We start from the raw sequence: 12,701 nt of genomic DNA, 5'->3' as shown, positions 1-12,701 counted from the left end.
CTTAGCTTCGGGTGGGGAGCCCTGGTGCTGTCCTGAAGTGCTGAGTGTTGGAAGAGTCAATTGGGCCCTTTCTGGAGCCCATCTGTTTTCTCCACCACCTGCTCCTGCGGTCCCTTGTGCTCTGCTGGGCTGTCTCTCCTGTCCTGGACAGGCAGATGGTGCTGCTGACTTGGCAGGGTGAACTGAGAATGGAGCTGATCCTGTCCAGCCTTGAACTTTCCTTTACCTTTTGCTTTAAATTACATCAGGTGCTACTGTGACCTTATTGAATCAGTTGGCAGAATATCATTGAGGGCACTGTCTGACTCTGTGTATTCAACTAAAATATTTTCTCCAGAGTAAGACACTTGACATTTTTAGTTTGCACGTGTCACGTCAGCTTGAAAATATCTTCCCAGCATCAAATAGTTTGATCTTTTTTGAATAGTACCACTACAACAGGCAAGTTTAGGTGCTCCTGTGCTCATGTCTGGGTCTGTGGTGTTGCAGAGGAATGCGGGCAGTAGCTCAGATGGAACAGAGGACTCTGATTTCTCCACTGATCCTGAGCACACAGACAGCTCAGAAAGTGATGGCACCACAAGACGATCTGCCCGGGTGACCCGTTCCTCAGCCAGGCTCAGTCAAAGCTCTCAAGGTAAATGCTTTATTTTCTTCAGCAAGGAAAAGAAAAGCAGCCCCTTAAGCAACAAGAGGCTCCGTGTACTCCTAACCTTAAGAACTTAAATGTGTGGAGTTTATAAATAAAAGCATTTCCCTGCAACAAGCTGCTTGTTAAAAGAAGTGGGAGTTAAACCCCTTGATTCTGCCACCAGCTTTGCCTGACTTTTCTGAGAACTCTAAGTAAATTTCCTTTCCATCCAGGCAGTTGTATCAGTGCTGGACCAAGCTAAAGAGAGAGAGTGTTTAGGGGTGAAAGTTGTTTTTGTTTTGTTTGTTTGGGATTTTCTGTGCTGCAAGGGAAGATGTATTTTCATGACTTGCTGGCTCTGCCCCTACTCTGCAATAAATGTAATCACTAAATTGCCAGTTATTTTAATGCTGCTACTTTGGCACCCAGACTGTACGAGGAAACACTGAGTGTGTCCACCTCCTCATTTGTAGTGTTAGTGTAGTCATTTCTTGGCTGTTAGTTAATAAGCTGCCATCTGGCATCAAGGTGAGGAAATCACAGTTGATAATAACTTCTTTCTGTTGTTCCATGTATTGACTTTGATATAAAAGTTACCTCTTTTGTGACAAATTTTATTTCAGGAACACAGAAATTACCAGAAATCACCTGGTTACTTAGGTTGTGAAAACAAGAGGAAAGGTGGTTGGGCTGTGTATGGGTTGCTTATGATATTCTGAGCTATTAAAGTGTTATTTTTTTATGCAAAATTATTGCTTTATAGTTGTAGAAGCAGTGTGGGACCAGAACAGTACACCCAAGGTCCCAAACACAGCCCCACACTAGGAGGAGTCTCGCTGTTGTCTGATGGTTATCTGAACTAATGGTTCTTTACTTTTCCAAATGGGAGCTGGTTTGTAATTATTAGCTAATGAAGTCCAGAGCAAGCTGATCTAATTCCAGTAGAAGTGTCAGAAGGTTTAAACTGGGCACAGCAGAGCAGGTGTTGGTAATGAGGTGCAAAGCAGGACCGTGGATGCTCAGCTGTTGCTGCTGCAGCCTTGAGAGCAACGTGCCAGGCAAGGCTTGGCCTCCACTGGTTCCTGGGGGGGTAATAATGGTGTTTCTGTGGGATTAGATTCCAGCCCAGTCCGAAATCCCCCATCCTTTGGAGCAGAAGAGCCTGTCTACTCCACCAGGAGGGTGACCCGCAGCCAGCAGCAGCCTGCTCCTGTCACCCCCAAGAAGTACCCGCTCCGGCAGACGCGCTCCTCTGGGTCCGAGACTGAGCAAGTGGTTGACTTCTCTGACAGAGGTAGGCAGGGGGCACAGAGGTTGTCCCAAAGTTTGCAAAATGTTGTTGGAAACAACGTGTGGCACAGTGGGATGTATCCTGAGGGTAGGGGGTTTGAGGCAGCTGTCTGTAGTTGCTTTACCTCTTGTTTTGAAAGCTTTCTTCTGTTTGTAACATCTTGATCCTTATTCAGACACTAAAAATGCAGCGGATCACGATGAGTCTCCACCTCGTACTCCCACCGGGAATGCCCCTTCCTCAGAGTCTGATATTGATATCTCCAGTCCCAATGTATCCCATGATGAGAGCATTGCCAAGGACATGTCCATGAAGGATTCTGGAAGTGACCTGTCTCACCGCCCTAAGCGTCGCCGCTTCCATGAAAGCTACAATTTCAACATGAAATGTCCCACTCCTGGTTGTAACTCTTTAGGTAATTTCAGCTCCAGGATTAATCTGTTGGTTTTACCCTTCCTGCTGTGATCCAGTCCCCCCTCAGTTGAGTCATTAATCTGAACAAAATGCATTCAGTTTGCATCAGAAGTGGGTATAGGGAAGGGATATGATCTCTCAGTGTGTTCTCCCTGGAGGTGTTTTCTGGCTAGGAGTGTTTGGGGGATGACAGGATAAAGACCAAGTAAGGAGTGTGAGCTCAGGTGTGGGAGGAGGATGCAGAGTCCTGCAGGTGGGGTCCTGGGCTCTGCCAGAAGCAGGTTTTCAGAAGCAAATTAATGCAGACCTCAAGTCTATACCTGGCTGCTTGCATGGAGTGCAGCTTTGGAGCTAGTGTGAAGAAGATTGTCCTTCCTTGTTTTTAAAGCTTGTGCCATGAGCCATGATGTGTGCTCCTTGTGTCACACTCGTCAAAAACTGAGCATGCTCCCTGAAAAGCTCATGTGAGTTATCTGGGATACTTTTAAAACCTCTTTATGATCAAATGTTAAAAGGGTTTTTTCTTTCTGATCTTTTGCAGGCCACCTAACTGGAAAACATGAGCGACACTTCTCCATATCAGGATGCCCACTGTACCATAACCTCTCAGCAGATGAGTGCAAGGTAAAAGAGCATCTTGGTTTATCTTCCTTGTGTGTTCTTGGGAAAAAATGCTAAGGCCCATCCTTTGTACACGGGAAGGGAAGTTAGGATCTTTGTAAAGTAAACCTGAATCTTTGGCTGTAAGTTGGTGTGTCAAAGCATCTGGGAATTACAGAGGATTCACCTCAGGGAGAAAATGAGAGGAGGGTTTTGTTGCAGCACTGAGGGATGGGACCTGGGTTGGTGGGGGCCTTTGGGGGATGGAGCCTCGGGGTCGATGGGGGCTCTGGGTTAATGGGCCCTGGGGTTGGTGTGGGCCCTGTGGGGTTGATGGGCCCTGGGGTTGGTGGGGGCCCTTTGGGGTTGATGGGGCCTTGGGTTGATGGGCCCTGGGTTGCAGGTGCGAGCGCAGAGTCGGGACAAGCAGATGGAGGAGAGGCTGCTGGCCCACCGGCAGGACGACAACAACCGCCACGCCACCCGGCACCAGGTGGGCCAAGGGCAGGGGCCCCACGGGCTGCCCACTTTCAAGTGGCATAAAAACCTCAGCCTCTGGTTTTCAGCCATAATTTTTTTTTAACCTGATCTCCCATCTCTCGGATAAACTGTTGTGCTTGGTCCTGTCGCTCCCCATTTGTTATCTCCAGTTTGTTTCAGGAAGGGCAATGAACCTGTTATTTTGTTTTGCTATCTCTCAGTATATTACTGAGATTTTAGATTAGATATTAGGAAGAAATTTTTTACCATGAGGGTGGTGAAACAATGTCACAGGTTGCCCAGAGAAGGTGGTAGATGCCCCATCCCTGGGAACATTCAGGGTTGGGTTGGATCAGGTTCTGAGCAGCCTGATCTGGTTAAAGATGTTTCTGCTCAGTGCAGGGAAGTTGGACTCAATCTTCAAGGTCCCTTTCAACCCTAACCATTCTATGATTGTATCCCTTGAACAAGAGACTGGAGCAGGTAGTGAGAGCAAAGAGGTGGCACTGGCCAGTCATACTACAAAGGAGTCTGGAGCTCTTCTCATCCTGATCTTTTCTGTGTGCTTTGATGTGTAGGACAAGAGAATTCCTTTAGAACTCTAAACTACAATTTTACCCTGACTAAATAGAAAAGAATGAAACCAGGGGAATTACATTTTTCAGTTCATGAGTCTTGGACTGGAGTCAAGACAAGTTAAGTGAGTCAGCTCTGAGCTTTTCCCCGTGACTAAGCAGCACATCAGGAGTGCACCCTGTCTTGTGGGACTGAGGTGCATGGGCAAAGACAAGCTGTGGTGGGAAGAAACATTTCCTGTTTGCCATCCCTGTGTTGTACCTGCAGTGCCCTCTTATTAGCACAGGATTTGGTTCAGGGGCAACAAACCTCATCACATGAAAGCCAGGCCAGGGGAGCTTCAGGGTGAGAAGGTGAATGTTTGAAGTGAATGCAGCCTAGTGAGGGTTTCCACCTCTGGTTTCTTTCAGGCACCCACAGAGAGGCAGCTGCGATACAAAGAGAAAGTAGCTGAGCTGAGGAAGAAGAGAAACTCAGGACTAAGCAAGGAGCAGAAAGAAAAATATATGGTAAAAGCAGTAATTTTATTATTTCATGCCCTCCTGTCTGGAATGAGACAACTAAGCAGGAGTTTGGCTTTCCCAGCCATCCTATAACATTCTCAGCTAAAAAAAGCTGCAAGATCCAACAGCTTGGTAGCATCATGGCAGCAAAACCTCTTGTTATTTTGTTGTTCCAGGAGCACAGACAAACCTATGGCAACACTAGGGAACCTCTCCTTGAAAATCTGACCAGTGAGTATGACCTGGAGCTTTTCCGGAGAGCACAAGCACGGGCATCTGAGGACCTGGTGAGACTTCTGACTCCTATTATACCTGATAGCAAAGGTCTTTGTTAGGAATGTGAAGGCTTCCTGGGTGTTGTTGTTCAGGTAGAATCAGAGTTTGCAAGAAGAGCAGCTCCAGCACAGCCAAGTTACTGTAGGGATAACATTGGAGAGCTGAAAGCACAGCTGGAGTGAAGCTTTTGCAGTGAGAATGGAGGAATAATTAGTAACAGTCCCATTTAGTAGGTGTTTATTTTCAGTGAAAGAAAAGACAGCCTCACCTGCTGAAAGGATGGCTAAGGAGTGATGGAGAGAACCCATCCTGACAGTAGCTAGTGACTGTGGATTGGAGGCTGAGGCTTCTGTAGGTGCTTTGCAAAGCCACCTTCCACCTCCAGAGATGAACCAAAAGGCACTTAGCAGTGACAATTGCATCTGGGATATCTGAGGCAGAGCTTTAGGCTGTATCTTCTTCCTGCAAATTAGGAAATAAGTTTGAAGGGGCAAGGAGCTTCCATTGCTTCCATGACAAGAAGAGTATGACCCTAGTGTTGGCATGCTGTCAAGCACTGATTTTTCTGATACTTCCTGATGAAAGGATCAGTCAGTAACTACTGCTTGTGGGCAGGGCTCAGACTGAGGCTGATCAAGGAGAGGTCTGTGGGAGGGGTTGTTACATTGAAAGATGACTTTTTACAGTCATTGTAGGAAGAGGCCAAGGGGGAATGGCTTAAAACTGGAAGAGGGGAGATTTAGGTGAGACATGAGGAGGAAACTGTTTACTCTGAGGCTGCCGAGACCCTGGCCCAGGTTGCCCAGGGAAGCTGTGGCTGCCCCATCCCTGGCAGTGTTGAAGGGCAGGTTGGATGGGGCTTGGAGCAACCTGGGCTGGTGGGAGGTGTCCCTGCCCATGCAGGGGGTTGGATCTAGATGATCTTTAAGGTCCCTTCCAACCCAAACCAATCTGGGATCCTGTGAATTTACAAGTCTTGAAGTAAATTCTTTTCCTTGAGGGAAACAAATACGACCTTCTTCCCACCAACCTCCCTTGATTTTCTTTTTGAAATAGTCCTCCATTTTTCCCATTCCCAGGAAAAGCTGCGGCTCCAGGGCCAGATCACAGAAGGCAGCAACATGATTAAAACCATCGCGTTTGGCCGCTACGAGCTGGACACCTGGTACCACTCCCCCTACCCCGAGGAGTACGCTCGCCTGGGCCGCCTCTACATGTGTGAATTCTGCCTCAAGTACATGAAGAGCCAGACAATACTTCGCAGGCACATGGTGAGGGCTGGGGCAGAGCTGATCCCCCTGTCTGACACCTGCTATCAGCATCTCCACTGAAAACATTCCTGGTGTTATCTCAGCTTTAGGAGACCCATGTGTTTCCTGGTATATCCAGGAGCTGGTAAATTTTTTCCACCCTGAAAACACCATCTCCCTGACTTTGTTTTCCTGTTGTAGGCAAAATGTGTTTGGAAACACCCACCGGGTGATGAAATTTACCGCAAAGGCTCCATCTCAGTGTTTGAAGTGGATGGGAAGAAGAACAAGGTAAGGGACTGGCATCCTTAGGCCAGTCTGGAGTGGCTTTCAGATGTGCTGGGCACTCCTTTCCTGTCAAGAAGCAGGACACAAGTGGCCCTTTCTCCCTCTAGTTGTAGAAAGACTAGAGTCTGATCTGTCCACGCTTGCAGTTTTGTCTGTGTTTTCCTTGTGGTTATTCCTCAGCCCTGTTGTGCTCCAGCAGTTCCACCTGTTGGCTCCTACAGTGCTTGGAGATGTGTGTCAAGATCCTGTACTGAAGGATAGGGGGTTGATTTCAGTGCTCAGCCTCAGTGGGTTGTGCCGCCCACCTCCCATTCTCTGTGGACACTCAGCTCTGGGTTAGTGTGGGAACCAGCCTCCTGGTGGTGGGGGTGACCTCCTTAGCCCGGAGTTGAAGGGCAAAACATGGATCTGCAGCTGCACATTCAGTGCTGGGCAGCAGCACCATGTGTGTCCTGCCTCTGGTTGTGTCTACTCTTGGGAGGCTTCAGAGGAAGGAACAAAGAAACAAATGCAAATGCTAAATTTTGCACTGGGGGAAGGTGGGAGGAGGCTTTTCAAGTTACCAGAGATAACCTTGAAGCAGAGGATTAACACAATACAGCCCAAGCAAGCAGAGATCCAACCTTCTGCTTCCTTCGCTGAGTGGTATCAGATACCACAGATGTGGTATCTGGGGAGTTAAGTGATTGATATCACAGACGTCAATTCCCACCCTTAAGGAAGCTGGGCTTATCAAGTTTCATCACAAATGGAATTGTTTCCTGGCCCAGCTACTCTGTGTGAAAGACTGTACCTCATTTCTCAGATGATTCAGAATTTTCTTGTCATTTGCCGTGGTTTTTTCCACTCTTGGGGTGTCCCACTGTAATAAACAGATGTATTCTACTCTCCTTCTGCTCCTAGATCTACTGTCAAAACCTGTGTCTGCTGGCAAAACTGTTCTTGGACCATAAAACACTGTATTATGATGTTGAACCCTTCCTCTTCTATGTCATGACAGAAGCTGACAACACTGGCTGTCACCTGATAGGGTATTTCTCCAAGGTTAGTTGAACATCCATACACATCCAGGCACAACTCCATGGCCAGCCATCCTAGGCTTAAAGTTGTGCACCAAACACCCAATGTAATGGCTAATCAAGCAAGACACTAAGCCAGGTTGGTAGCTGAAGGATGATCGTGTGACTTGTTGATTGTGTGACTTGTTGTTAGGCAGGTTTTTCTACTGTTGCTCCTTTCACCTTGTATTGTATCAGTTGCACAGGCTTGTTTAGTCTGTTGGGATGATGATATCCCCATTGTTTGTACAGATCAAGACCTGTTAATCTCCTCTCTCTCTCTCCTTGTTTTTAGGAGAAGAATTCTTTTCTCAACTACAATGTTTCTTGTATCCTGACAATGCCCCAATACATGAGGCAAGGTTATGGCAAGATGCTCATTGACTTCAGTAAGTATGGAGAGAGAAATCCTGGAAACATGATAAATCTAATACATCTATGGTTGTGGCTGAGCAGGCTTCATTCTAGCTGCTTTCTCTGTGTGCTAAAGAGGGTAGCAGTCAGGAGAGAGTAGTTTAGGAAGGATAAGTGTGTTTTCTTTATTTTTCCTTTACAGGCTATTTGCTTTCTAAAGTAGAAGAAAAAGTTGGCTCTCCAGAACGTCCTCTGTCTGATTTAGGGCTCATCAGCTACAGGAGCTACTGGAAGGAAGTTCTCCTTCGTTACCTGCATAATTTCCAAGGAAAAGAGATTTCTATCAAAGGTATGCTTCCCAGAGAAAAGGTTTGCAGTGAGTGGGTTCAGGAACATTCCCCTGCATCTCATTTCATTCATCTTCCTGAAAGATAGGGCAGGTCATGCTTGACTCATAGAGATGTTTGTGTAGCAGCAAAGCTGGTAGAATATTCCTATAATGGGGTCTGGCTGCTTTCCAGTGCTGCCACCACTAAAGATAAGCCAGCTTCAAGAGTTTAAAACTATATAATGGCTTATTCTTTAAAAAAATACATTTAAAATATTCAGAAAGGGCTTTATCCATCTGTAGATTAGAATAATTTAATTTTCTAATTAAAACTTGAATTTTAAATAGAAAAATGGTTCCACTGAGAGGCTTTCTGATGCTGTGGGAAAACATTGAGAGTATTTGAACTTCTTTAATAGTATTTATATGATGATGGCACCAAGGACTGTGTAGCATCTCCCAGAGATGTCAGGGTAGTTCTGAAGGGTGAAAGGCTGCAAGTTAAACAGCCAGAGCAGCACTTGCAGGTACCTCCTCAGCATGTGCAGGGCATTTTGTGTGCATCCCTTCCAAAGGAGCTGCATGAAACTTGCAGCTGACAACAATTACAGACTCTTGTAGGGGAATCTGTTTCTGTTCTAACATAAAGTGCTGCTGGTTTGCAGAAATCAGCCAAGAGACTGCAGTGAATCCTGTTGACATTGTTAGCACCTTGCAGGCACTTCAGATGCTCAAGTACTGGAAGGGAAAACACCTGGTCCTTAAAAGACAGGTAAGATTTGTGATGGCTATTTTTGCATTTATTTTTTTTGTTTCCTTGTGTTTAGCTGTTTAATTCAGATGAACTCATTGAAATCAGTATTTCCTTTGTGTTGTGCTGGACTTTCCAGTCTCTTCGTTCTAGTTGGGGGGAGCACTGTAGTTTTCAAATGCAGTAACTGATCAAATATGATGTGAACACCCAAGGTGGTTCTTCAGTAGTGTAGAATATGGTGCATTGACTTTCCTTTTCTCATGTGTGGAATAACTTTGCTCAGTGTAAGTGGCTTTTTAGGGGACAATAGATCAATATTCCCATCGTGCTCCTCCTCATGCCTGCCCTTTATTGGGCAAATGGTTGACATAGAAGTGAACTGAATCAGTGGAATCTTGAATGAGTCCTGTTTGTACCCTGTTTATACATGAGACAAGTGGTTTATAAATCCCCAAGTATGGCACCTTCTCTCTTTTGTTCTTCCCTCCCTGAGACTTTGTTGCTAAAAGCAGCTGATCGGTGGGATTGGAAGGGCCTGGAGAAAGCTCTGCAGAGGAAATGTTACTTTTGTTATGTTGAGCAGTTAGGAGGCTGGTCACCTTCAGGCTTGTGGACTTGGCTGTGTGCTGTTGTACCTTGGATAATTCTCCAGTGTGGATCATGTGTTTTAACCTGCCCTTTCATGCTCTTTCCCATAGGATCTGATTGATGAATGGATAGCCAAAGAGGCCAAAAGATCCAACAGCAATAAGATAATGGATCCCAGCTGTTTGAAATGGACCCCTCCTAAGGGAACTTAACTGTCTCTCACTCCTGAAGCCAGTGAACCCCAGCAGTAGGAAGTACCCTAGGGATCTCTGTCGTATCTGTTGCTGTTGTGATTGGCTGGTACAGGACCCTCCCAAAAGATCAGTTCCCCTTGGTTCTGTTCTGGCCCGGATCTTTTGTGCTCACCACAGATGCTGGTTCTGAGGAACTTGATGTTTCGGCCTCAGTGAGGTTGCAAGGATTGGATCTGTGTAGGACCCAAACGAAGCTCCTAGCAGCGCTGGCCCAAGGAGTTCTGATGTCTGGTACTGTACCTGTCCAGTCACTGGTCTTACCCTCATGTCCTGATTCTGATGAGGTTGTGTTGTGTCCTATAATCTGGTTGTTTCTTCCTTCAGGTTCCTTGCGTTCTGAGTAATGGAGATAACTTCTGTGGCTTTTGAACAAGGTCTAATAATGCTTGTTTGGGGAAAGTCTGGTTTTCCAACAAGCTGCAGTTACACTGACTTCAGCATTTTTAACTGGTTCTCTCTGATGGACTGTTCCATTCCATGTATCAAATAGTTTTAGTAAGTTAACACACCACCTCTTTCAGCAGTGTTTTCCATAGGATATAGCAGGTCTTCACATAGTTAATACTGTACAGTCAGAAGCTCACATACCTTGTAACCAAGTGGTGTGATGGTGTTACCTGAGGGAGTCAAGGCTCAGTGTGTGAGAACACCCTGGGCTGAGATGTTTCCTAGAGTTGCTCTTGGCATGTGCTCCTGGAGCTACTGCAGTACCACGTCTGCTGGAAAGGCCTCGTTGGTTATAAGTTCCTGGTTTTGTTCCTGGTTTATCTCTTGGAGTTAGTGGGTTCCTTTACACAGAAACAGCCTGTTCAGTATATTTCACTGGAGATATGTTTCTCAGAGTAGTCTTCCTTGAATTGTAGGTCTCTGTTGGAGAGGATTTTTTCCTCTAAACCGGTGAAACAAGAACTTTAGGCAGTTGTTTTGCCAACCTTGTCCCAACAGCCACAGAACCTCTGCAATGCAAATATTGTCAGTTGTTGGGTTGCCTGCAGTGTCTGTTCTGTGCAGCAGTGGCAGCTCCAGGTAGCTCTGTGGATGGTTTGCTTCTCTGGCAGTGAATTCCTGGTTGTCTTTGTCAAAGAAAAAACCTTTTATTTCCTCTCTCCCATCAGCACCACCAGAAGAAAAAAAACAACTGGCTTTCGAGTATAACCACTGTCCTTGTGCCACGAGTTTCCTCTATGGCTCCAGGGTGATGAAAAGGGGGGGACAATCTTGGGGTGGATGATGGCAACATCACACAGTGCTGATTTCATGTAGACCTTCCAGTGCTTCCTCTGTGAATGGTGTCTGAAATGAAGCACTTGCAATGTACTGGTAGGTAGGAGCCATTTCTTGTTGACCACTGACCCATCCTAGTGTGGAAAAGTTCTCCTGCTCTTCTGATGGTTGTCTGCCTCTCTCTGCCTCCTTAAAAAAAAACCCAGAAACAATTCATCAATAATACATGGTGTATACCTTGTGGGCATTACTGAATTTTGCTGCCTTGTGCCCTTTCCTCCTGTCTTGTAACTAACTACAGATACTCATGAAACTATCCAACCAAGTAGGTCTTTTGTGGAGTAGGGAAGAAGGCCATTCTTGTGCAGAAGCTAAACCCTGTTCCCATGATGTGGTAGAATGTGCTATTCTTGTATCTACTTCTCAATAAAGCATGTTCTCTGCTCAAGTTTATGCCTTCTTAACATTTTTTTCCCAGTCAGATGTTGTTCTGCATCTCCAGTAAAGTGAAGCTGCTGCTCTGTGTTGCAAGGGACTTAATTTTGAACCTTTGTGCCTGGTGTGTTAAGGATGGTTGTTAGAGCTGCCTTTAGGTTGAATCTTCTGGCATTAGCCTGATGGTGTGTTCACTCCAGAGCTCATGGTGCACAGGAAGTTGGCAAGAGGAACATATGGATGTGGCCAGATACTGGGAACTTGAGGAGGGGATGCATGATGGCATCTGTCAGCCTGAACTTCATTGAAGAAGGATGGAGTTACCCTAAAAGTGGTGGCCCTAGATCTTTTAGCCTTCTGTGCTTCCATGACCAGACCTCCTGGTACTGTGGGAGGGTTTGGGGCAGTGAAGTCCCTGATCTTCAAAAAGCAGTGTTTGAAGTTCAGCACATCTCAATATGATCTCTGGTATAAAACAGTTAATTTGTACACACCTGCTTGAGTTTCCTCCAAACATTCTGCTATTCTGCATAACTCCATGGGAGTTAAAAAAGAGGAGGGATGTTTCTGGACCCTGGGCTCTAAACTGACATGTCAGCGACGGTGGCCTGGGACTTGAGATGCTCAACTTACATGGAAAGAGCAAACTAGCTGAGATGAAATACCTTGGTAGCCTTGTTCTGATTAAGATTCATATCAAGGACACTTCCCTGAACAATGATTTTTATTTTCTCAAGTCACATCAAGGCTCTTCCTGATTCTGTCTCATTTTCCTTAGTAAGACAGTTTCAGCATTAGATTTGGGAACACTGCTTTTACTTACTTGAGCCCAGTTTTGTACACCAGTAGTTGCCTTTTTTCTCCCTTTCTTTTTTTCTTGCACATACAGAGATGAGGTGTGATTTAGTTTGCAGATAACAACAGGATAAGGGCTGCTCTGCTGTGTGACAGCCAGCCCCTCTCCAAGCTTTTGTTTCCCTCCAGTCCTTATTCTGTTTATGTTGTGACTTCTCTGAGGCAGTGACTGGGTCTGTAGCTGTAGTTCTTAACACTGCGGGGTCCCACGCTTGGCTGAGACCTCTGGGTGCCTCAGTAATGCAAACACTAATTAAAGATTGAGTCATACAAATAGTCATAAACATCTCTGGTAACCGAAGGATGAGACATGCTCAGTTTCACCCACAGTTTATTCATAGCAACTACAAACTTGCAGATGTTCTATTCTGGAGGGGGCAATTGGAAGCCCACCTAAAAATGATGCTACCAAAAGCAGCTGGTGCTTTCAGTGAATTTTCCTAGATTGATGCCTTCTTGCCCCCTTCTTTTCTCATTTATTAAAAAAAAACCAACAACCCACTTGTGTTTAGCCTTGAATTAACACAGGAAAAGAGAATGTA

At 45.8% G+C, this 12,701-nt stretch overlaps 1 protein-coding gene across 1 annotated transcript; it reads left to right on the top strand.

Moving 5' to 3' along the window:
• The first annotated feature begins 465 nt into the window (after positions 1 to 465).
• KAT7 (K(lysine) acetyltransferase 7) lies at positions 466 to 11,317 on the top strand. The gene is made up of 14 exons (XM_010004162.1): positions 466 to 637; positions 1,749 to 1,925; positions 2,098 to 2,337; positions 2,878 to 2,960; positions 3,340 to 3,429; positions 4,403 to 4,501; positions 4,672 to 4,782; positions 5,851 to 6,042; positions 6,223 to 6,312; positions 7,213 to 7,353; positions 7,663 to 7,756; positions 7,924 to 8,070; positions 8,715 to 8,821; positions 9,502 to 11,317. Exons 1-14 carry the CDS (start codon positions 466 to 468, stop codon positions 9,601 to 9,603), a joined length of 1,845 nt encoding a protein of 614 aa, XP_010002464.1. The 3' UTR covers positions 9,604 to 11,317.
• Positions 11,318 to 12,701: the final 1,384 nt, after the last annotated feature.

This window comes from Chaetura pelagica, unplaced genomic scaffold, assembly GCF_000747805.2.
Source record: "Chaetura pelagica isolate M959 unplaced genomic scaffold, ChaPel_1.0 scaffold818, whole genome shotgun sequence".
In the NCBI taxonomy this organism is placed as follows: Eukaryota; Metazoa; Chordata; class Aves; order Apodiformes; family Apodidae; genus Chaetura; species Chaetura pelagica.
Note: the sequence above shows the minus strand (reverse complement) of the source record. Positions and strands in the feature narration are given on the sequence as shown.